The sequence below is a fragment of the Centrocercus urophasianus genome, unplaced genomic scaffold (genome assembly GCF_019232065.1).
Source record: "Centrocercus urophasianus isolate 14NV4802_14NV808 unplaced genomic scaffold, USGS_Curo_1.0 seq_42, whole genome shotgun sequence".
Classification (NCBI taxonomy): Eukaryota; Metazoa; Chordata; class Aves; order Galliformes; family Phasianidae; genus Centrocercus; species Centrocercus urophasianus.
In genome coordinates, this window is record NW_024885000.1 from 1,649,549 (window position 1) to 1,674,259 (window position 24,711).

The 24,711-nt window shown below is 46.4% G+C and overlaps 2 protein-coding genes across 4 annotated transcripts in view; one reads left to right on the plus strand and one right to left on the minus strand.

Annotated features, from left to right (window-relative positions):
* The first annotated feature begins 41 nt into the window (after nt 1-41).
* On the plus strand, nt 42-11,669 carry PHTF1 (putative homeodomain transcription factor 1). Its single transcript, XM_042833583.1, has 18 exons — nt 42-119; nt 185-241; nt 325-394; nt 603-761; nt 2,142-2,301; nt 3,069-3,194; nt 3,912-4,071; nt 5,046-5,219; nt 5,300-5,377; nt 5,956-6,165; nt 6,534-6,662; nt 6,981-7,253; nt 7,710-7,841; nt 7,963-8,049; nt 8,693-8,848; nt 9,216-9,311; nt 9,976-10,101; nt 10,333-11,669. The coding sequence occupies exons 1-18, from the start codon at nt 75-77 to the stop codon at nt 10,351-10,353; spliced, it is 2,259 nt and encodes a 752-aa protein (XP_042689517.1). The 5' UTR covers nt 42-74; the 3' UTR covers nt 10,354-11,669.
* An 84-nt stretch (nt 11,670-11,753) lies between these two features.
* Nucleotides 11,754-24,711, minus strand: part of MAGI3 (membrane associated guanylate kinase, WW and PDZ domain containing 3) — a 51,057-nt gene continuing 38,099 nt past the window's right edge. For 2 of the 3 annotated variants that reach the window (XM_042833580.1, XM_042833579.1), the window contains exons 15-21: nt 23,522-23,707; nt 22,655-22,840; nt 19,346-19,448; nt 19,112-19,244; nt 18,487-18,630; nt 16,493-16,631; nt 11,754-14,840 (exon numbers count right to left, since the gene is read on the minus strand). In XM_042833580.1, coding sequence (XP_042689514.1) covers nt 13,786-14,840; nt 16,493-16,631; nt 18,487-18,630; nt 19,112-19,244; nt 19,346-19,448; nt 22,655-22,840; nt 23,522-23,707 — 1,946 coding nt within the window. In that variant the 3' untranslated portion in view covers nt 11,754-13,785. Of the gene's footprint in view, nt 14,841-15,300; nt 15,391-16,492; nt 16,632-18,486; nt 18,631-19,111; nt 19,245-19,345; nt 19,449-22,654; nt 22,841-23,521; nt 23,708-24,711 lie in introns of all 3 variants that reach the window. The other variant, XM_042833582.1, reaches the window with a different exon arrangement.

Genomic DNA, 24,711 nt, shown 5'->3' on the forward strand with positions numbered 1-24,711 from the left:
CTCCGGGGGGAGCGGGTTGGGCTGGGCGGAACCGAGCCGGGCTGAGGCGGGCCGCGCTGAGGGGCCGGAGCCGCATGGCCGCCCGCGAGCGGGACGCGATCTCCTGGTACCAGAAGAAGGTGAGGGCGCCGCGGGGCGGGGCGGGCGCGGGCCCGGCCGAGCGCTCAGCCTCCTCCCCCTTCAGGTCGGGGCCTACGATCAGCAGATATGGGAGAAGGCGATCGAGCAGACGGAGATGAAGGTAACGTTTCCCCCCCCCCCCGCCCTCCCGGCGCTGCGCTGCGGCCCGCGCGGTTCACGGCCCTTTTGTTCCCGGCTTCGCAGGGCTTCAAGAGCAAGCCGAAAAGGAAGGGGCGAATCCAGGCCGATCTGATCGACGTGGATCTGATCCGAGGTGCGGGGGGGGGAGCTGGGGGGAGACGCTGTGAACGGGGCGGCTCCACAGGGAGCGCGGGCGGGGCGGCACGGCGGGAGCTGGGCGCGATAAGGGCGGGCGGAGCGGCGCCTCGGGGCTGCGGCGGTTGGCTTCGGCCGGAGGGGAAGCGGCCCGCAGGGGAGTCGTTGCGGTTCGCCGGCACGGAGCGGTTTGTGTCTGCTTTGAGGTTCTACGTTTGCCAAAGCGAAGCCCGAGATCCCCTGGACGTCGCTGACTCGGAAGGGAATCGTGAGGGTTGTGTTCTTCCCGCTGTTCAGTCAGTGGTGGATCCAGGTTACGTCCCAGCGCATTTTCACGTGGCTCCTGGTGCTCTATGTTATGCAAGGTAAGCAGCGGCTGCTCTTTTTTCCTATAGCAACGTCCTGTGCTTTCATAGGCTGCAATGGAAAGGCTAAGGATGCTGCCTGAAATCCCTTTGTCTGTGCCGTGCTCAGCCCCTGCCTGCCATCCTTCCCAGAATCACAGAATGTCCTGGGTTGGAAGGGACCTCGAGGATCACGAAGCTCCAACCCCCTGCCACACGCAGGGCCACCAACCTCCACATTTCATACCTGCCCAGGGCCCCATCCAACCCGGCCTTGAACACCTCCAGGGATGCACGGGGCATCACAGCCTCTCTGGGCAGCTGTTCCAGCACCTCACCACTCTCATAGGAAAAAACTTCCCTGACATCCAACCTCAATCTTCCCTCCCTCAACGTCAAACCACTTCCCCTTGTCCTGCTGTCATCTCCCCTTTCCAAGAGTTGATTCCCCTCCTGTTTGTAGGCTCCCTTTAGGTACTGCAGGCTGCAATGAGGTCACCCCACAGCCTTCTTTTCTCCAGGCTGAACAAGCCCAGCTCCCTCAGCCTGTCCTTGTAGGGAGGTGCTGCAGCCCCCTGATCATCTCTGTGGCTCCTCTGGACCCTCTCCAACAGCTCCCTGTCTTTCTTGTACTGGGGGCTCCAGACCTGGACACAGCACTGCAGGTGGGGCCCCACAAGAGCAGAGCAGAGGGGGACGATCACCTCCCTGTCCCTGCTGGCCACCCCTCTGCTGATGGAGCCCAGGATCCCATTTGCTTTCCGAGCTGTAATCACACACTGCTGGCTCATGTTAAGCATTTCATCCATCAGGACCCCCAGATCCTTCTCTGCAGGGCTGCTCCCAAGGACTTCCCCAGCATTGCAGTCAGTGTGAGCTGTGATGGCACTTCAGTACCACATGCAGAAGGGCACTGGGAGGCAGTGATCACCGAGATGAGCAGAGCTTTGAATTTTGCTCATGTTGTACCAAGGCACCCCTCTCTGTTCGGTACTTTGTCCAGTGTTTGTCCCCTGGTTACATTTCTGTTCGCCACCATTGAAGAAGTGTTCAGGAGCCCTTCTGATACAGCGCAAAGATTTGCAGCTCAGACTTCTCATGTCAACCCATGTTGTGTCACTATGCTGTTCTGAACAGATGTGGAACCTCATCTACCAGAAGTGATGAGTTGGTCCTTCATGGGACACATTTCAGGGCACCCACATTTATTTCAGATGTATTTTCAATCTCCTTCTTTGTGCTTTCTCTTCCTGTTTTGAGAAGGCTGCTTTGTAGAATGAGCAAGGCCTAACGAGATGTGTGACACTCATTTTGGCTGAAGTTAGAAAGCAGAGTGAAAAATAACCAGAAATGAGGCCACGCTGCTAATTTTTGCATTTGATGAGTTTTTCTCCTTTTCAGTCATAGCAGTTATATTGTATTTCGTGGTGCCTGTTGTGAATGCAAGTGAAGTCATGGGACCAATGTGCCTTATGTTACTGATGGGAACTGTTCACTGCCAAATCGTGTCCACCCAGATGAACAGAACATCAGGAAACAACGGCCTCAGCAGGAGGAGGAGGTGAGAGAGGTAATGGGTTTATTTGTTGGGATCGGAGCATAGGGTGAATTGAAGTTAGTGGGTAAATGTCTTCTGTCTGGATGTAAATAGCATTTACCCATAAACGTGAGAATGAGAGTTTTTTGTTTTGTGTCTCCTCATAATGAACACGAAAGCAATGAGGATCCCAGGCTGGGGTAGGTCTGCTTCACTGAGCAGTTGGCCCTTCTATTCCTAAGGTGGCTCTTTAATAGAGGTTTTATCCTTGGCTACAGGAGGGTGTTCTGTATAAAAAAGCATCCTCAGGATTCTGCATAAAGGTTGGTGTCCTGCTTTGGTGCTAACTGCCCCCAGTTGCTGGTGTGTGTTGAGACAGGGCTAATGAGTGAAGGATATGGCTGCAGTGCAGTCACTGTTGGCAGTTGTCTTTGCTCCTGCAGGAGATGTTACAGGTCAGCTGTGAGGTATTTAACTGTTAGATGTCTCAGTGCAAATGTTGATGGAATGTTTAGGAGCACAGAAAGAGGGATGTGGTTAGATTTCTGCCTCCGTTAGATTTCTTATGGAAAAAAACAATCTAGATTTTGCCTGCTGGATGCTTTTCAGTTCCCTTCCTGACGGTACTGATGTCCTATGAATGCGTACGTAACTTCTGTCAGTGCAAGTTATTCTGTTTAGAAACACGCCTTCTGTCAGCACGACTCCTGTAAAATAGCTCCTGTGGGAGATCTGTGAGCACAGACCCACCACTGCGCTGTGATACAAATTCTTTTATTCTTTCTAATCAGGAAATTACGCAAATCTGTGGGTGTTGATGGGAACAGTTGGTCTCCTCCTGACAGAGCCAGCACAGAACAGCAGGCAGAATCCGCATCCACGCTCACCAGTGTGTTTGGCATTCTCTTCCGGAGGAGGTGAGCGATCTGCCCCGGCTTTGTGTGCTTGTAACCACACCGTGTGAGGTTTGTGTGATGGTTGGAAAATGAAGATGCAGTCATACTGTCACCGATGTCACCGAGCTCTGCCAGAATCAGGCCATGGAGAGCTGCCAGCAGGAGGCAGCCCTGCATTCCCATAGCAAATGCCCTTCGTGAGAGACCTTGACGTTAGGAAGGACGTGGAGCTCTTAGATCGGGTCCAGAGGAGGGCCACTAAGATGATCAGAGAGCTGCAGCAGCTCTCCTGTGAGGAAAGGTTGGGGGAACTGGGCTTGTTTAGCTTGGAGAAGAGAAGCTCCAGGGAAACCTCATTGTGGCCTTACAGTACTTGAAGGGAGCCTATAAACAGGAGGGGGAACGGCTGTTTGTGAGGCTGGATGGTGATGGGACAAGGGGAGTGGCTTTAAACTGAGATGGGAGGTTTAGGTTGGATATTGGGAGGAAGTTTTTCCCCCAGAGGGTGGTGAGGCACTGGAACAGGTTGCCCAAGGAGGCTGTGGATGCCCCATCCCTGCAGGCATTCAAGGCCAGGCTGGATGTGGCTCTGGGCAGCCTGGGCTGCTGGTTGGCGACCTGCACAGAGCAGGGGGTTGAACTGGATGAGCACTGAGGTCCTTTTCACCCCAGGCCATCCTGTGATTTTCCTAAAAGCTTTTCTCTGATGCAGAGATGTGCTTTTATTTCCTCATCCAGGGTCAAAACCACAAAGTTGGTGGCTGAGAAAGGAACTGAGACAGAACACGGTGTGAGCGCTGTGAATAATGGTGTCAGGCACAGACATGCCAGGGCTGAGCACAGGCTGCTGCACTTCAAAGAGAAACATAAACTTTCTGATGTGGAGAAGAGCCATCAGGTACCATCCCCAAAAGATCCATTTGAAGTGGCAAATCTCAGTGTATTGTGTGTACCCAAAGGTCTGTTGATATTAAGTGTAAGGATGGTTCTAATCCATGCTGCTCTCTTTCTTTACAACTCTGCTTGCGTGTAGGAAACCTAAAAAAACCTTTCTACCTCTGGACTGAACTGTTGCCATGGTGCTAATCCTTCCCTGTAAGCACCTTTTCCTCTGTCTGTTACAATAATCAAGGAGTTAAACACACACAGTGGAAAACTTCTTTTTTACCAAAGTCCTGATTTACTTACAGAAACTTGTGACCAATGGCTGCTCCGTTAAGGAATAATGATAATGATTAAAAAGAAGTAACTTTTTTAGTAACTACTAAATCTGTGATTTCTGTAAAACGTTTGCATGGCAACCCTTGGGGGTTGGAGGTAGGAAAAGAAAGAGTGGACTGATTTAAGGGGCTGTGATCCCCACTTAAAGCTCTAACAGGGAGAGCTCTGTGGAGCCACTTTTGAGGCTCCTCTTGATGAGGTGCTAACTCTCATATGAAGATCATCAGTGTGTGCAGAACACCGCGGTTCTGTGCCATCCCAGCTCCTCTGTGCATTTGGAGAGGAACAGCTGGCTGTACACAGACATCTCATGTTTACAGCTCTGCTCTGGACCAGTTTTTTGTGGACACATTTGTTTCTGGGCTTGAGGCTGCTGTAAGAGCTCTCTCTGCCTCGCCCTTCCCTGCCCCAACCCCAACACAAGCTTTGCTCTCATTATCCCTATGGCAAGGCAGGGCTGGGGGCACTGAGTTGAAATTCATGCCTCTGTGATTCTGTGCTGGGTTGTTTCTGTGTGTTCTGTGGACACTTCCTGCAGGCTTTGGCAGTGATGAGGTTACTGTGTCCAGTAGCAGCACTAACCTGGAACCTTTGGTTTGATGCAGCTTGTTTGTTGGTGCTTTTGTCCTATTTTGACTGCTGTATTTCTAGGATGATTGCACCAACAGGGATGGTGTATCTGATGAGCTTTCAAGCGAGGAAGATGCTGAAGCAGTGGCAGAAAGGATCTTGTTATGGCAGCATGTAGAAGGGGCTTCCAGTGACAACAGCTACGAAGAGAAGAAAAAGCAGCGTCCTGTTTCTCTGAACCAGGCTGTCTCACAGGTACTCATGTTGAACTGATGTTGTTTTCCACACAGTTTTCTGCTATGGATCATGGTCTATTTTTCCTTTGTCTTTGGCAGGTCAAGCAAGCCCTCAGAGGTGTCAGAGATTCTGACAGCGTTGCGGAATCTGAACTGGAATCCACATTATATAATCAGGTATGGTCGTACGTTCAAGAGACACTCTTTGCTGACCCCAGGTGTGTCTCCCCCATCAGAATGGTTTATTATTCAATGACAGTGCTTCATCATTTTCATGAATGTGTGACCTCTGTCCCTGCCCATTTGCAGCTTTGTGGACTTTGTTCACAACTGTGAGCCTTCTGGTCTGTTTAACAGAAAATCCCTGCATTGGCAGCACAGCATGGTCCAAGCTGCTTCTAAGTGCACATCTTAAAGACGTGTTCTGGGAGGCAGTGCTGGATTGTGGCCTTCGTGCTCAACATTTCTCATTTTTTGAAATGAAGCCAGAAAACTTTTGCATTAGAATGAATGAGTCAGTGTTTATTTTGAGATGTTGAGAATGGAGGTGGAGAACCAACGCCATCCGTGGGACTTCCCACGTAGAAACACTGTGCACAGAAACTGCTGCTAACATTGCCTTTAAGGGCTCCCACCTCAGTCTGTATCGGGGGCTGTCGGTTCCCAGCTGCCCCACAGAAGCTCATTTCACTGATTGCTGTGGGGTTGGTCTGCAAACTGGGGCTGATCTGTGTAAGTTTTATTTGATTTCAAAGGACTCGAGGTCATGCATGAATGTGGGCTCCCGGAGCTGCAGTGTGACCAGGAGAGACTCCGAGAGCACACGGCACGACTCTGAGACAGAAGACATGCTTTGGGATGATCTGCTGCATGGGCCAGAGTGCCGCTCGTCCTGCACCAGTGACAGCGAGGAGGAGAGCATGAAAGGCAGCAGGAGGGACCCGAAGGAAGATGTTTTTCAGCAGGTTTGTTGATTCGTGTGCTGCAATTGAGAACGCTGTGAAAGATTTTGATTTTTTTTCTTCAGTTCGTGCAGCTCCTCCCTTCCCAACATCCTGCCCAAATAAAACAAGACACAGCTGAATGCTGGGGGTGTAATGTAAGCAAGGAGCCTGCTGCTGGATGAGCCCATTCTGACAGCTGTGCTCATCACACAGAAGAGTGGAACGATGTAAACAGAATCCATGAACGACTCTCCCAATGTTATCGAGACCACTGCTAATCACAAAGACAAATTTGGAATCTCCTTTCAATCGAAATACTTTGTAGGAAAAGGTATTATTTAGTAGAGGGGCAGAAATGCATTGTATGCCCATTCTTTTCTCTTTTACAGAACCATTTGCTGTGGCTACAGAATACAAGTCCAGAATCTGCAAAAGTGAGCGCGCTGATCTGGGAAGGGAATGACTGTAAGAAGGTGGACATGTCTGTGCTGGAGATCAGTGGGATCATCATGAGCAGAGTAAGAGGGCTGTAAAGCATTGCAGTTTCTGAAAACAGCCCAAACTGTAAGCAGCTACACCTGCAAATGCTGTGTGCAATATAAAACCAGCTCCTCCCCCAGCTGCAACTGTAACTGTCCCAAACGTACACAAGAATTGCACAAACAAAAATTTAGCAGGTCTTGTTGAAGACTGCTGAGTCTGTTTTGTTTAGTTTGGGTGGAATTGTTTTAGGCTGTGTCCTTGGAGGGGAGGGGGAACAGAGTGCTTGATTGAACGCAGCCACAGCACCATACAAACAGCCCAGCTGACAGTGACTTTTTCTTCTTACTTACCAGGTTAATGCCTACCAGCAGGGAGTGGGGTATCAGATGTTGGGAAATGTCATCACCATCGGATTAGCGTTCCTGCCATTCCTCTACAGACTCTTTCACACTGATAACATGGAGCAGTTGTGCTCCATTTCTCTGAAGGAGCTTTTGCACATCTTCTGTGGAGCGCCTGCTAGCATCCCTGCCGTGGTTTTGTCTACAATCAACTTCCTTGAACGGCTTTGCTTGACCTGGATGTTTTTCTTTATGATGTGCGTTGCTGAGAGAACATACAAACAGGTATGTTTAAATGCATCAAAGCTAAAATGCCTCACGAGCCCTGGAGCAGGAATTGTACCAGCTGAAGTAGATGAGTCTGGTTAGACCTGTATTAATCAGCTATAAGCCAATATGCTTCCTATTTAGGAAGAAGCCCACTTAGCTGTTGTTCTGAGGAGGAGAATTAGATAGCAGGCTGCATTGCAGTCCAACTGGTTCTAAGTGCTGCATGCTAGAAAGCACTGTGTCATTTATTGGTATAGCAAGAGCTTTGTGGCTCCTTCTGCACAGCAGCAGCAGCTCTGCCTCTGCACAGGAGTGGCACCTGTGGGGCTGCACTACGACGCCCTGCAGTTGGGCCTTCCCAGGTTGCCATAAGCTGAGCTCTTCTGCCCATTACCACTAAACAGTCCCAAGCAATGCTATTTCTTTTTTAGACTCATTTATGTTTGTGTATTTTTCGTTTGTAATCTGCAGAGGTTTTTGTTTGCCAAGCTTTTCAGTCACATCACATCGGCTCGGAAAGCCAGGAAATACGAAATTCCTCACTTCAGACTCAAGAAGGTAGAAAACATAAAGATCTGGTTATCTCTTCGTTCCTATCTCAAGGTGAGTTCTGACCCAGGATGGGAGCAGCCTGTTATTACAGTCAGCATAAGCAGAGGTTCTGGCTGTGCACCCCTGCAGCCCGGATCCAACCCTCACAGCCACTGCTGTCTTTGCTCCGCAGAGGCGAGGCCCGCAGCGCTCTGTGGATGTCGTCGTGTCGTCCATCTTCTTACTGGCTCTTTCAATTGCTTTCATATGCTGTGCCCAGGTAAGACTCGAATGTTCTCAGGGTGTTTTATTTAAGAGAGCTGAGTGCAGCAGCCTCCTCAAGCTGTTATTGAAGAACAGCTCAGTAACTGTTTGTAACACCTTCTAGTCCTTCTCTACACCTTCTGTCACAGCAAACAGTCTTAGAGCTGTGCACTGCTTGCTTTAACAAGAGGTCCATTACTGTATTTAGGAAGGTTCTGGTGGTGCAGTGGTGAGAGCAGTAAGATCTGCTGTCAGTATGTGAGAGCAGACACTGCCACTGGAGGAAGGAATGCCAATCCCATCCCTGCTCAAATAGACCTGAGGTGTGCATGTACTCCTAGGAAAGGCAGAATGAGTGCTTTAACACTGCCAGCACAACAAGCACATGTGAAGGGAAAGACATTTACCTACCAGCTAATTGGATAAAGGGAGGAAAGAGGAAAAACTTGCAGCTTAACACTTTCTTTTCTCATCAGAAAGAAAATGAACAAATTCTAGGGGTTATGAACAAGGCTTTGTACTTTAACCTGCTGCATGAATGAATGATGCTTCAAGGACAGAAGTGTTGCTATAGAACACGGACAGCTGTTCTAAGAGCTGTACAGGCCAGGTTTTGTATATTTGTTGGGACTGACTGATTTTAATTCTTCCCAAAACAGGTCCTGAAGGGTCACAAAACATTTCTGAACGCAGCTTACAACTGGGAGTTCTTAATCTGGGAGGCAGCACTTCTTCTCTTTTTACTGCGCCTCGCATCCCTGGGCTCCGAAACCAACAAGAAATACAGTAATATTTCCATCTTGCTTACTGAACAGGTACCTCCATTTCCTCCTTCTTCTTTTGGCTTTATACTTTTTTGTTTGGATTTAACTACTGCTTTTCAAGCCAGGTTCATAAATACCAAGATCAAATTTTGAAATCCAGAAACACCATTTGTGCTGCACTGTAATGAAGTAATGCAGCTCAGCAAGGGAGGGAAACAATTATTTCTGGCTTTGGGTTAACACATCAGCCATGTTAAACAGGAGAAGAATGATGTATGAGTGCTGAAGCCATCTGTAGATGTATCACTGCTTTAGGAGTGACAACAAATGGCAGCAATTACTGTAACTGCCCTCAGACAGAAATTGGTTGGGAAATAATGCTGGAATGTTAACATCCAGTCTGCAATGTCTGTCGCAGATAAACTTGTATCTAAAGATGGAGAAGAAACCCAACAAGAAAGAACAGCTGTCTCTAGTTAACAACGTTTTGAAACTGTCTACAAAGCTGCTAAAGGTAAAGTGCATCTCCCTACAAACAGAAGATTGCTCAACTTCATGCAGGCAGTGGATGCAGCAACTGTGGGTTTTGCTCTCCCCATTTCTACTGTCTTTTGATTAGATCAATCAGTTTTTACAAAGGCTTTTTTTCTGTGCTTTGATAGCAGTGGAATTAGATCCGGTCACACAAACTGGCGTAGCTAATTGTGCCACAAACAATTAGCAGGGGCTTACTGTGATTCACGTGAGTGAAAGGACAGGCTGGAATGATGAGCACAGAGTGCCTCATTAAATTGAATCTCCTTTTCCTTCAGCAGCTCCAATGTGGAAGCTTTTTCTTGGCAGTGGGAGAGCAGGCATTTGGAAAAGGAGTACAGTCTCAAAGCCAATATAAAAAAGCCACATGTAATGTGTTTAATAGTTCTATAATGATTCTGCAGTCTGTTGCATTAAGTTTTTGCCACACAGCCAGTATAAAAAGGGGACTTTTCAGATTCTGGATGGCTGTTAGAAAACATCTTTGAGCAGAGAGGCTTGGAATGCATAGAATTTCTGTATGTACACTTGTGATACAGAAGCAGTGCACAGTTAGAGTGTGCCAGAGAGCCAGCATTAAGTTAAAGGGCAGACAATGACTCTGCTGTGGGATTTGTTTTTTGTTCTTTTGTCTTCCACAACAGGAACTGGACACACCATTCAGGCTGTATGGGCTGACCATGAACCCACTGATCTACAACATAACACGTGTTGTCATACTCTCTGCTGTCTCGGGTGTTATAAGTGATCTGCTGGGATTCAATATTAGAGTAAGTGTAACTCCCCTATGGAGAAGAAACATCCTGGAGGGAGGGGAGAAAAGGGCAGGGTGGGATGTTGCTTTTGTGCCACTCTTAATCCCCTCCAGAGGGAATGCACACCTTACAGTTCAGTAAGGTGCAGTTCAGTGCAGGATGGGTGATGGATGAGCCTTCCCTGTAGATGAGAAGCACTGCAGTCCTACTTTTAGATCAGTACTTATTCTCAGAATCTCTTTTCAGTTATGGAAAATTAAACCATGAACTGACTGACCATCAGCACAGCCCTCTCCAGCAGAAGGACAGAGCAGAGACCGAGGGCTTGGACACAAAGCAGGGCTGCTCTCACACTACAGAGCTCTGTCACTGCAGCTTCTTAACAGAGCCTCAAGGTATGCACTGAAAGCTGTCCCTCTGCTTTACTGTTCTGTTACACACAGAATAAATTGGTGCAATTTATGAAGTCATCCCATGGCATGCACATGTGAAACAGAATAAATTGAGCCAAAAACCAGTAGTAGTTTGCACTGAAGACAGCAGGAACTGCATGCACAGACTGTGGAGCATCAATCGCTACAAAAGCCATGCTAGAGCTTGTACTGGAGTGACACAGGTGGTTGCTGCAGGTGCCTTGTTTCTCTAAAAACCAGTCCTGTGCAATAACAACCAATTAATCCTCCTGGTGGTGTTGGCATCATTTTCAGAGAGCGCTGGAGCTCGACTGGGCTTTGTGTATCCGCCTTCAGAGCTCTGCTCAGATGATACTGATAAGGCACTCGTGTGACCGTGCTGAAGAGCTCTTTTCTCAGCCTTTCACTGTACTGTTGGCTGCTGCTGTGGGATGCAGTGACAGCAGCCTGCATGGGACGAGCGCTGAGCCGACGCTGAGAGTTAAACTTAGGTTTGAACAACCTTACAGCACAAATACAGGTAAAACAGCTAAAAATCACTTTGCTATGGTTGTTCCCTCTGACACCTCAGTGTTTAATCAGTGGGCAGGTAATGGTGTGCCATGTCCAGGGCATCCTGCTGTAAGCTCTTTCCACGACAGCTGAATTTGGTGTTCCGAGAAGCCGCTGCAGCTCTGCACTGCAACAGTGCCTTACACTGGGATACTTAAGGAAGAGTTCCTGTTGTGGAAACCACGGCAGTGGAAGATGACTGAGAAAGACTTCCTCACTTAAAAACAGATCTGTGTTTAGAAACGGCACAGGAAGGAAAGAAAAGCTGTAAAGACATCTGCTAAACGTGCACTTTCCTTAAGTTTTGCTGACTGCTGTATTGGCAATGAAGAAAAGCTAAATCCTGCCTTCATTCTGTCACGTAAGGAGCGAGGTGGCATAAGGAATTTTGGTAGTAAACTGTTTATAGCTATTTTCTGTACAAGGAAAGGTTGAAAGATGGAAAAGAAAATGACAACTTTATATATCGAAATGTACAAATAAACCTACAGTACAACTATTCCTTCATCAACAGCTGTTTCCACGTGGCTTCATGACTTTATCACCTTTGTTGAACATTTGTTATCTCTGAGCAGGAAGCCAAGGAAACTTGCAATAATAAACTGCATTTGTTTTCCAGAAGAGTGTTATGTTTGTGGGTGAAGCATTACACCACTGGACATCAACAAGGAATATTGCATACAGTGCAGAACCAGCAGGCCATGAACTAGAGTTTCTTTTTAATATCTATATAAAAAATAATGAGCGATTTACAGGTCTCTCTCTAGTCAGAACCTCAGAAGTATGTATAAAGGTGCTGTACAATATATAAACATTTACACCCAGTACATCCATACATTGCTTAGCATCCCAAGGCCACGTTGCTAAGTCATCCGATACAGTAAGTAGAGATACAAGTTCTATGGGAGGAGAAAGCACACACAGGTCAGACACCAAATCAGGTCACGTTGACAGATAGAAAAAAGATGGGGGTAGTTGTCAGGGAATTCATTTCAGCGGTGCTAATTCATCTCTGCACTACACTTCTGGATTTGTTACTGCACTCGGTGGTTAGGGCAAGTCCATACAGCTCAACACAAACCAGATTCTCTTGTTTAGAGCACACAGTTAATATCTACATAGGCTAACTGCAAAGTATGAAATAGTTTCACAGTCGTGCTCCCGAGCGCGGAGCGTTGGCGATGTGATGCTGCACAGCAAATCGATGGGTCGCCCAACGTGAAGCAGCAGAGCACAGTTCAGGTCTGCTTTAAAGCCTGCTTCAAAGTGTTTCTTCCAAAAGCTGTTTGGGCATCTGTACTTGGAAAGAACTCTCTCATCAGGCCTGATTCACCGTGCTTCATTGGGTGCACAAAACCATTACGTGTATCAAAGCCAAAACAAATCTTCAATTCCAAATAGCAAATCACTTGTCTGTATTTTAATGTAAGAAATGCTTGACCTTCTGCACCTCTTTTTCCTCCTGCACACCGGGCTGATGAGCTTTTATCACCTTCTCTTCTGCACTAATTAAAGACCTGCCACCTTAATTACCACAACAGTCACAGATAGAAACCACGTGGGTTTATGCATTCTGCTGACTTACAGCTATAGACCTGAGGTGGCAGTGGGTTCTGCTTGTAACATTCTCCAGCAGGACTTCAAAATCTGCACTACAGCCCAAAGAACAGAAACTGGGACTCGTGCACCCCATATATCCTAATATTCAGCACTCTTAGATCACACATTTAAAATAAAATACTGGACACTTCTCATATACACAGGCAGGAACTTCATGTAAGAAGTTAATGTGGTTGGTTCTGTCCTATGGATCAATTCTGAGCTCTACAGAGGGAGAGCAAATCCAATTATCAAGCAGCAATAAATAATAAAAGATGAGACTTTTCAGTGTACAGCACCAGAATGAGGCTGAAAACAAACGCAGACTCCATGTTTGTGTTGACAATCCAAGGAGGACATGGTGCCACAGGTGAAGCAAAGGAACGATGCTATTCAACAGCAACCAGAACTTTCTCTTCCTGCACTGATGTTTGCCAGCAGTTACTGTAAGCATCCTCACGAATTGAGAGAAGAAAGCAATTTTGTTGTGTTCATAAAAAGCAAAATTACAAAACATCGATTATGTCAAATATAATTTTTATCTACATGGTTTTATATCAGGTATAAAAAATTTACGAAAAAGCTCAATTGAACAGCATCAGTGGCTCATTGCTGCTCCGGAATCGATAGAACCGACTCACCCATCTCCTTCCTCACTGAACCAGGAGGAAGATGAGCATCTCCTTATGTAAACATGCAACATGCTCTGGAGAAAACACCCATTTCCAACAAAACCTGGACTTTTCCGTGACTGGAATACACAAAAGAATCAGACTGACTGGATACAGTAGATAACTTGGCACAAGAACAAGAAGTGAGTCGTGATCACATTGGCAATATAGGCATTAAATAATTTTGTTCAGAAACTCACGATACGAGCTGAGGAAGCCACAGCAGTGCAACGTTGAGAGCAGCAGAACACCGCCTTCGAAAGGAGGGGCAGCAGCGCGGGGCAGCTCATGGCAGCGATCCGAACGGCCCTTCATGCAGCTGGGATCATTGCAGAACGAATCAAATGCTTTCCGGCCTCGAACCAGTTTTGGAAAAGTACGACAACTTTGTGAAAAGAAACAACGCTTCTGAATGATGGTTATTAGAAACTTGAGTCATTCGTTCTAATACAAAAAAGCATCGGTCAGACCCGTTTCTCAGCCTCACACACAGTTTTGGTGGCTTTGCACGTGCTTGGAACCCTCCAGGGTCCCGGAGTTATTGGTGTTTTCCTGACTGGAGAACTGCTTTCAGATTTGGGAATTCCATCATCTTTGGTTTCATCAGGCAGCTCCACGTGTCCGTCTCCACGTTGGCTGTTCAGAAGTTGGGTCTCCTGTGCTTCCAGCCTTCTCAGTTTCTCCACGGAGAGCAGCGGAATATCAGAAAGACTTGAAGTTTTGAATCTGCTGGAGCCTGGTTCTCCCGAGTTTGACTTCCTTGTTTTTCCATCTTCAGCTCTGTTTCTCCTGGAGTCACTGAAAGGAAATCTGCCCTCGTCCAGCGTCGCGTATTTTCTCTCTGAAAACCACAATTCCTTCTTTCCAGAAACCTTCTGCTTGGTGTCTTTCCTCAATACTCCTGTTTTACCATTTCCACCTCTCAGCTGCTCAGCAGTCATCTTATCATCAGCACTTCTGTCGTGATGCTCCTGCAGCCTGCCTCCCACTTCCGCGCATCCCTTACTGAGGTGCTTCTGAGGGCTGGCAGACATGCCTTGATCTCCACTGGAATACTGCTTTCTGTTCATTCCTGTTCCTGTGGGTTTACGTGGGAGATTGCTGTGGGTTTTATCAGCATCACTCTTTCTAGGGCTGTGCAATCCTTTGAGATGGTGTCCTTCGGCTGCCCCGAACTTTTCTGGGCTCGCAGATCTGTCTCTTCTGGTCCCTAATTCCAAAGTACCTTTTGTGACTTCAAACCCAGTACTGGAGGGAAGATCCCATCTCTTCTTTGTTCTCTGGGGAGAAGACGGAGGCTTCATCTCAAACTGGCTTTCAGTTAAAGTGCTTATCTTTTCAGGCACAGTGTTCTTTGCTTGTTCCAGTTTCTCAGACAGCTGAACTTTCCTTAAAGCTTCTCCTGGTACTGGTAAATTACACACTTCAGATGGGGAAGCAGAATGTGAAGATGAGGATAATGGTGACTGTTCTTCATATATTACATTTGACAAAGATGGACTGTATCTATCCCAATCACCTGGAAGTGAACAGGGAGAGATTTCACTAAGTCATTAGAGAAGAAACAAGATCACTGAACACTCTATAAGCATTCACACTATTGGGGTACCAGGCTGTTATGTGAAATCTTCCACTTTACAAAGATCACGTAGTGCCTTAATTTAAAGTCTTATTTAGTCAGCGCTTCCTATTTCACTGTTCTACAGCCTACAGCAATCACAAGGAAATGATTTTGGAAGAAGCTTCTGCTCAGAATGCTGGCGTGATCTCTGCAGGACTGACGTGGTCTCAGATCAGCACATTTTAGAGCCAGTGCAGCCAAATTGCAAAATTAGTTCCTGACCTACATTGTTAAAGGAAAATCAAATGAACTGAAACTTTTTTCTAAAAGAAAACTGAAAACAACGAGAAGTGAAGGTTATTCATAGCTTTGCACTTTAACAATAGAAAGAGATGAAACACAAGACATGCAGATTTACCAAGTCTTTAAGGAAAACCCAAGAAAAGCACTGAAAGCCCTTAATGCTGCTCAGGTTTCACGTAGGGACACAAACTGGAAGGAGCCAAACCTGAAGGAGGAAGAGAAAAAGCCCAGAACTACATACCAAAATCACAGAGTACAGCAAGCAAGATCTCAATAAGAAATGTATGATTAACAGCAGGACGAGAGGCAGCAAAACCTTACAGCTGCTGATCTTATCTACGTAGCTTGACCTTATCTCAGGCCCTGCTGTTGGCAGAGAGCTGGACCAGATGGCCTCTGGAGATCCCTTCTGCCATTTCTATGATTCTGGGTCAGATTTAGGAAATTTCTATGAACAAGAGGGCCAGGAGTGGTTCCAGATAGCTGCTGTGCTGTCCTCCTGGTGCACAATAAACACTATTTATCACTGCTGAAATGATACCAAGCACAAATAGCTGGTCGTAAGGAGAGAGCTGGAGGTGACCTCACAATGGCTCCTCTCTTCTTTGAAACCAACTTTAAATGCTGATTTTAAAGAGAACCAACAGAAGCTCATCTGAACACAGAGGACTCTGCTCAACTTTCACCATTAACGGCAAAGTATTTCAGTGTGAAACACAAACTGAGCCAGACAGAAATCGAGCAAGATGGCACAGAGCAGATCTCGTAGTTCACAGATGGGCTGTTTCTGTGCCATGCACAAATGCACTCTGATTTCACCGTGACGTTCAATTTGGAACATTAAGATGTTAAGAATCATGGAAAGAAATGAAGAAACTTCTGAGCAGATTTTATGCCTAGAGCAGACCAGTTGCTGCCTGTAAGTGACTGCACACAGCAAACTATTTGGTAGCTCAAGCTGTGGGTTTTAAAACTTTGAAAGGCTGAAGTCATGGTTAGTTACCATTACTGAAAAGCTCTGCATCACAACAAGTGAGCTTACAATTTAGGAAATTTACCAGCAGAGTCTTGGTGTCAGCATCAAGAGCTGAAGAATTAAAACGTGTACTCAAAGCAGAACACAGAGCGTGCTTTGCTTTAAAATACTGGTAGGGCCTGATCTTTCTGATCCATAATTTTAGTTTATATCCTAAATCAGACTCGAAATCATCAGTTCAGAATGAACTGGTAGTGATTTCAGTGTCCAAGCACGAGGTATCCTTATTAAGTAGACTGCCACAAGATGACACTGCACTGCACTGACGTACTGTGATCTGGTATCAAGCCGGTCCCTGGTCTCAGCAGCAGCAGAACTTTGTTCCCTCCAGCCTGAATCAGCTCAATGGCTCGTGTGTGAGTGATTCCCTGGGTGGGTTCTCCATTAATTTCAACTATTTGGTCACCGACCTGATAAGACAATAGCAGCCAGGTTAGTTTTTATGAATTGCAGCCGCTGCAAAATAAGTTTTCAATTAGAAACAAACAAAAACACAGAGCCAGATGTGTCCGTGTTTCCTCTCGTGTTAAATCCACCCAGCAATAAACACCAGCATCCCAGGAGCGCCAGGCAATTCGGTCCAGTACAGCATCGTGGTGGTTCAGAGTTCTTCATGCACATCTACTGAGCAAGCTCGACAGAAGCTCTCAGCTTACTATAAACACCAATTCCATCCATGGGAAGATAGCAATTCCACGTTCCTCTGCAGATTTTCATTCCAGATCACCCTAAAGAGGAGCTTACTGATAAACCACGTAGCTTACCAATAAACCTGGCAATGTGCATCTGCCCACTCTGTAACAACACTCATTTCTCTATGCTTCATAAAGAGAGCAGAGCAAATGTCATATAAAGGAATGGATTTGTTTTTCCAAGTAGGAGAGCTCAGCATTACGTAGTTATCAGCAGTAAGGTCTCTGAGGCCAGTGACAACTGCCTTGGGCACTGGGCAGCTACCTGCAAGGCATGTAGAGTTTGCAAACCGACAGAAGGGGACTCAAACAGAACCTCTTCAGCGTCATGAAACCTGTTTTGCAATTCGCAGCTCAGCCAATGGATGTCACCAGTGCCCGCATTTGGCAGCTTAAAGAGACTGCCTGGGCTTTGTTAAACAAATTGCCCGTGCCAAAGAAGGTCACCAGCTGGTTTCTCATCTGACAGGACAGGACGCTCTGCACCATGCTACGTGCCTTGCATCATGCTCAGCTGCCATTAACTGGGTGAGAAATTCCTCTTCTTTGTTTCACAGTGCAGCCAGCAGAATGACAGCATTTCACAGCTGGGGAGGGACGAAGTGAGTGACAGGGAAACAGAACATTTTCACCTTGGGTTCTGGCTCTGAACCACTCCTCCCAGTGCCCGACCTGCAGAGGGGCACAACTGCACCGACCCTCAGCAGCCACAATCACAACTGGGCAACAGAAGCACTCACAGAGCTGGGCTGTGACCCTGCATGCTGCCACAACACGGAGCAGTGCTGCACAATTCACCTCACGTCACACTGAAATGAATGAAGGTGATGATGTGAATGTGGGAAATGGTTCTTTTCCCAGCTCTGCCTTGCAGTGCCATTCCCTCCATCCCACCCAGCCATGCTGTGGCACAGATGATCTTTGTGAAGCAGAGCACAGCCAGAGCTCGTCTGAAAACAGAGCCTGATTGCTGCTGCTGGACTCTCCAACCAAAGCAACAGGAGGCTGTACAGGTGAATGAAGCTGGAATTTAGAGAACTGCATGTTTGAGGATTTATCACTATTAAGGATTCTTACTACAGTATTTGGGAGTGAATTACTTACAAAGACATAAGAACTAGCTCATTAATCTTTGGAAAGAAATAGCCCTTTATCTTCAAACGCCACACAGAACCACAATAGCACAATATGCACACAACAGTTCTTTATGAATTCACTGACTTGTGAGTCTTCCTTCAGTTTTCTGCTCCCCTGTGCAATTTCTTGTCTGGGCTTCTCAAGTATCCTACATAGCCCTGGAACATTTATGTTACTACAACTCAAGCACATGGACAGACAGATGATTCATTCTAAATGGCCCAAGTTTTTCCGTTTATTTCCCCCTTCAAAAGCCCAGCACCACAGCATTTACTAACACTGCACACTAGGAGCTGCAAGGACAGCTGCCCAGATGCTGCTCTGCCTGCTGGCATCCTGAACTCCTGGAATGAAGCTGTCTGTTACCACTGCAGGCTGCTGCACTTTGTCAACAGGACAACTGTGCTAACAAATGGATGAGAGAAGACAAACTCACATGTACTCTCCCATCTTTGACAGCTGGTCCATCTTCAGCAAGCCGAAGGATGAATAAACCCATGTTGTATTCCTTTCCTCCTCGAAGACTGAACCCAAAGCCACGAGGGCCCCTTTCCAATTCTACTGGAAAACAGCCAGAATTCTGTGCAAAAAGTGAGAGCAGAACGGAGAGCTGAGGACCTGCAGGCAGGTTTGTATCTTCGCTTCTCTAGGAAAACATTTCATGCACTTCTTCAGCTTGAGATGCACGCAGCACAAATCAAACTGCATTAATCACAACTCACGTACAATTAGGTGTAAAGGTTTCCTTCTAAGTCTACACATAAATAATATTTTTCCTTCTCAGTTTCAGACAGCCATAACATTTATTCAAGAAACTTTTCCAGGGGGTCAGAAGAAGCCTTCTTCCAAGGATTTTGTTTTTTCAGTTATGATAAGCAGATGAATACGAATAATTAGCAAAAACACCCTGTGAAATGCTGAAGTGCATTTTTCATAAGCAACGTTTCTACTCACGTCAGACAAAGAAATGCTTTGTTATTCTGATTTTGAATACTCTGTGACAACTTCACTGCAGCATCCTGATGACCCAGCATGTATTCTGCACGGCTCTGCCTGCTCACCTGCGCCTGCGAATGACGGCTGCCAACACCTGAAGCGCCGCCAGCCTCAGGTTGTGCCAAGTGCTTGTGCTCAGGCCATGAAAGCCTGTAACTATTTGAAACTTCTTTTCCAGCTTCACCTTCTGTAGCTCCCCTACAGAGAGGCAAAAGGAAGCCAATGTTACCCTCGCTTTTAGCAATTCCAAGCTTGTCTGGTTGTGCTCAGTTCCTTTTCCCAAGCCCAAGGCTCTGTACCTGTCTGTGCTGGCAGCACTGCTCTGTGCTGCTCCCAGAGGTCGGTGCTGAGGAGCTGGGCTCTGCTTGGCAGAGTTTGTTCCTGATGGAGGACCACGGTGTTCTAATAAATGCAAACAAAACCAGCAGTCAGAGAAAACTCCTCGATGTAAAGCTAGGCACACACATTGAGAGCCCACAGCGACCAGGAGCCCTGAGTCTGCTGCCTGGGACAAGATGGTCACTTTGGCACTGAAATTTTGGGAAAGACAACTGCAGCTTTCAGAGGATGAGCAGGAAGGCAATTTGTGTAACAGGCAATGTGCTGCTCGGAGCAATTCCACTTGCAGAGCGTCTCACACTGAGCTGAGCTCACAACACTTACAAAGTGAAGAGGATTTTGCTATCTTGAGTGCTGTAATCCAATGAACTGCCATTGGTTCCGCAGAATAAATCACGAAAGAATTTCATTCTTACTTTGCTTTTTCCAGAAAAAAAAAAAAAAAAGTGATTTTTACTGAACCAGACACAGACTGCTTTTAGACTGTCTGCAAGTTGATAAAGGCCAGAAGGCATTACAGCCAATCACGTCCATAAAGCTGGTTCAGATATTCAATCTAACAGTATTTGTAAGCAATGAGGAATAAGGGACATTTGAGAGCATTTCCCTTTTTAAAGGTAGGAGGAGAATGGAGATCCAGAGGGATGATTAATGTAATCCTTAATTATAGAGGCAAAGTGACAACTCCTTCCAGGTGCAGAGGACAGGTCATGGAACGCTCTGGATCACTGCTGTGCATCAACAAGGATCTGAGTGTTTTGCCTTCTCTAGAAGCTAAGTAAAAACTGAAGTGTAAGGACACATTCATAACAAATCCTTTAAAATAATTTAGGATTATTTTCTCTTCCACAACGAGCAGTGATTGCACACTTTGCAGTAAATGAAAAAAACATGTTTCAGAGTACAGAATGTCTGTGTCACTTAAAAGAGCAATGAACCATAGCCTATGTAAAAAGCTGCCTCTTAGCTAGAACCTTAAATGGCAACTTGTGGCCCAAGATGAACTTCTATACTAAATTATAAACTAATCAACTCCTTTTCCTCATCATGTTTAAAAAAAAAAAAATCCCAGACAGCCCAACTGCAGCTGCTCCAATGCTCTGTGAGGTGCACCTCGTTTCTGCATTTCTGAGCTAAAAACAAACCAACCCAAACCCCAGCAAAATATACGAAGCACCCAAGCATTTTTCAGGAAAGGAAGGCATGATGTGTATTATTAGGCTGAATTTCTCAGTGATGCTGGACCCAGAAGTCGTTGGCAGGACTGCTTGGTGTTATTGCTGTGACGTGCCTTGAAGAGGCTTTTCTCTAGAGACAAAATGTCAACTTTTACTCCTGGTTTATACTCAGAATTTTAATTTAGAAGCACAGGCAAGAGCAATGCCATCTGTTTGTACAAATTCTCCAGTCCTTTTTCTGCGCTCCCTCTTGTGCTTCTTGCTAATACATGACAGAAGCTGACAGGCTCCTGCTTTTGTGAAAAATGTTAAAGAATGTCTTCTGGAGCATGAAGTGCAATTCGTTTATCCATGTAAAAAGCAAAGACCACACATCTGTGAAAGCCAGGAGGGAGAGAGAAGTGGTACATGGTAATATTTTCATTGCCAGTCTCAGAGGACAGCAGTAAAGATGATGCACTGAGGAACATTAAGCTCTACCAGGGGCTTCTGTTTTGTGATGCTGAACAGCCTCTGGCAAAATGGGTGCTTTTCTCTTTGCAGCTGCATGTTGTCTTTGTCCTTTGCTTTGTGAACAATCCCTGCAAAGCTCAGGCACCCCAATAGTGGGAAATGACTGAAGCTTCAACTAATTTACAAAGGAATTCTGCTGTGAGGTTATGCTGTGAGCTACCTGCAATTCTCCAACTACATGAGTGAGAATTTTAGAACAGGGATTTATTCCCATTTCTGAGGAACAGCTTCTGCTTCTCTCTCTTTCACTGCTAGAAACTCCTTACACCTGAAACCTGGCAACTTCAGCTCCTCTAAGTTCACGTTTTCTGACCCGTCTTCTCAGTCTTATTTTATCTCCAAATCTGTAATTGAGCAAAGAGGAAAAGCTACGTTCTTATACAGCATCCAGGTGAGGTCATGCATAAATACGGGACAAAAAGGTTATGTTCAGAAAGTCCATTCTGAAGGCAGAGTTGACTGAGAGGCCAAGAGAAGCAGATCTAATGCAGCCAACTCAAACTTCACTTGCATTACAAACACTGCCCTGCACAGCTGCTTTGAGGTACGTGCCTTCAAACTGCAATGAATTAGATTTGGTGGAAATGAAAATCTTAACAGAAGAACAACAATTTGTACAAGTCTCTCTGCTTCAAGAATTGACAAGAAGGAAAATGAAGCCTTTGAAATTCTGCATTAGAATTTCTGCATTAGATAGCATGTTAAATATTTGCAATGAATGTGAAATTAGAGAATATTCAGTTGGAGAATGTTCTTTATTTACATTCTGGCTTTAGATATTTATTATTTAAAGGACCAGGAAAGCCAACTTTCTGGCAAAATAATGATAGCAAGTTTCATTAAACCCACAAGCAGCAAACCAGAAAAATGCAGCAGTAAGCAGGATTGGTACACAGCTTTTCTCCCCCAATGACTGGATTTTACGTATTGATAGTGAACTGACTGTGCAGGAACAATGCCATACTGCATGCAATACTGCATGGGAGCTTCCATTAAGAGTATGGGCTATGGGATGGGACTTTGCAGCCACGAAGATTCATCTTGCTGCTGAGATGATACATTTGTGTGTGAAGAATTTGCTAGCAGCCTTGGAAGCCAGCAGGAATGGGGCTATTTCAGGGTGTTTTCTATTGCATCCTATGGATGCAGCATACTTGATGTATTTCAACACAGCAGGAAGAACAGACTCAGAGTGCCTAAGTGGAAAGGATCTGGGCAGCACATCTTCCCTCCCAGCGCAGTCCTGCAGCCTGGCAGCCCCCCAGGAGGGACAGCTTCTCTTCAGTGGAAGAACACGGGGGCTGGACAGGACGCATGACCAGCAGTCTCCCTCTCACATGAGAAACCATGAGAATCTGCCTTACCACAAATCACGTTGTTATTTGTTCTATCTCATTTTCCAACATAGCCACCTCAGTAGCTTCTGCCCCACTTCTGCAAGTTCTTCTGGAACAAATGGATCTCCTTCCCAGACACCCTAAAACACTCCCTCGCAAGCGAACTGACCTCGAAAGCTGCAGACAACAGATGTGGCACACGTAGCAGCCACGTCCACCTCAGCAGGCCGCGCACCCTCACCTTCCTCAGCAACGACGGTCAGAGTCACCACGTGGCCGGCATCCTTGATCAGCTGCACGATGCTGTCGTGGGAGAGCTCCACGATGGACTGCCCGTTCACTGCTGAGATGCGGTCTCCCACCTTCAGCTTCCCGCACTGATCTGCTGGGCTCCCGTCTATCACGCGCCCGATCTTGTGGGGAATCACTGCGGAGTCAGAACAGGCCCATCAGCTTTTCCAGAGCACGGTTAATATTCCTGTGAGACCTGAGCAGACCCACAGCTCCCAGATCAGCCCAGAGTCGTTCCTGCTCCGAACGCCGGCGGTGCAGTGAAAAACCTGTGGACGACAAAGGAGGCCTCACCCAGCAGAGAGAGTGCAGAGCAAGGGGGCTGCTGTACGGCTGTTATCCCAGCACTGATCTCCCCAGCGTGCTTTTTTGAGGGGTCAGGGAGGTGAGGAGCGTCGTGCACGTGTCAGGATTATCAGCTGACTTTTCAGAACCACGCCAGCAAAGCTGAAACACGCAGTCAGCAGCCACTCAAGATTAAAAAGCCATCAAGGACAGTTTTAATGAGCCCATGCAGAAGTTACTGTGAAGCAACAGACATTGATGCCTTCTAGCATTTACCATGAGTTTAAATTTTAATTACACTTCCCTTAATAGACTACTTTTAAAGTATTACATAAACCTAAGAGCCAACTGTGAAGAGAAAAGCACTGCAGGGTTGCAGACTCAATTGCTGATTGCTTGTTTTAGAATATCTCAGCTTCAGAACAACACAGTGGGTTCACATAAAGCTGTGGCATAGAGAACTTCTGCACAGCAGAAACTCCAGCACCAGTCAGGCCAGGCAGTGACCAAACCACCAGATTACAGCACTCACCGCCAGGAGGAGGTTTGTTTTTGGAGGTGAGAATGACAAAGCCAAATCCTTCGTTCTCCTTCCGCTGCAGGCAGACATCATAGACCTCTGGGGACTGCTGGGTTGCAAACTCTGCCCGATTCAGGCGGGGAGAGCTGTTCTGCATCACAACAGCCTGCGAATCCTCCTCCTCTGCTTGTTTTTCTCCTTAAAAATAACAGACAACAAGTAAGGCAAAAACAATGCCACTGCTCTATCAGGTAAATACAACAAAGCTGTGTATCTCACTATCAGTTCCAGCAAGTGGAAACACTGCCTGCCTGGGAACGTAAGAAGCAAGCTAATAAACAATGTGATCTACAGAAAACAGAAATCAGATACTGGATGAAGCAGACAGAGGCCCAGAGCCCTACACAGGTGTGCACGAATACGCAAGGCACTGCAGCCTGATTCCCCAAAGCAGTGCACAACAAAACTTTGTCAGAATGATGCAATGCCTTTTTTTTGTGGCTGAATACATCATGGTTTTTCTGCAAGCTACATGTACAAGATCTACAGCACAGATCCAGCTACAAAAGAGAATTACTGCTATCTTAAGTGAGGAACAACTCTGAGACTTGGTTTTAAAATACTTTTTCCTTTTAGTAGTGCACACTCAGAATTAATGGCTGAGCAGAGCACTGCAGAAGCAGCAGTGAGCGCTGATCAGAACAGGGCACCACCTCAGGATTCCTGAGCTCCTTTCCAGCTCTGTCATTCACATGATCAAGCAGCAGTGAGTCAAGGATGAACACCTTCTGGACACCGATCCCAAAGTGCAGAATCACAAGATGCTGCACTGAATCATCTCTGCTCTGAACGCACTCATCTTCGCTGCACATAGCTGTCAACGGTCGTCAGAATACAGCATGCAGTACAAACATGAGTTGTGCTATTACTCAATTTACATAACACTAATGTCTGCTCTAACGAGCATTTGGAAAAGGGATGAAGAAAACACCACTGCTATCTTAATCTTCAGTCTTACCTGTGTGAGCACTGCAAGCCAGCAAGCACCAAGGCATCAACTCCTAAGTTCTGCTTTTCTCCACTTGCTCAGAATTACAGCTGACACTCCTGAACCTCAGGCTGCTCAATTCTAGCACAGTGACTGATATGTTTCAGAACAGCTTTAGCTGACCTGACTGCAACAACACACATGTTCCACGAGT

Coding starts and splice junctions, on each gene's coding strand:
- PHTF1 (XM_042833583.1), top strand. CDS start 75: ATGGCCGCCCGCGAGCGGGACGCGATCTCCTGGTACCAGAAGAAG. Junction 3,195..3,911: donor GGCATTCTCTTCCGGAGGAG/GTGAGCGATCTG, acceptor TTCCTCATCCAG/GGTCAAAACCACAAAGTTGG. Junction 4,072..5,045: donor ATGTGGAGAAGAGCCATCAG/GTACCATCCCCA, acceptor CTGTATTTCTAG/GATGATTGCACCAACAGGGA.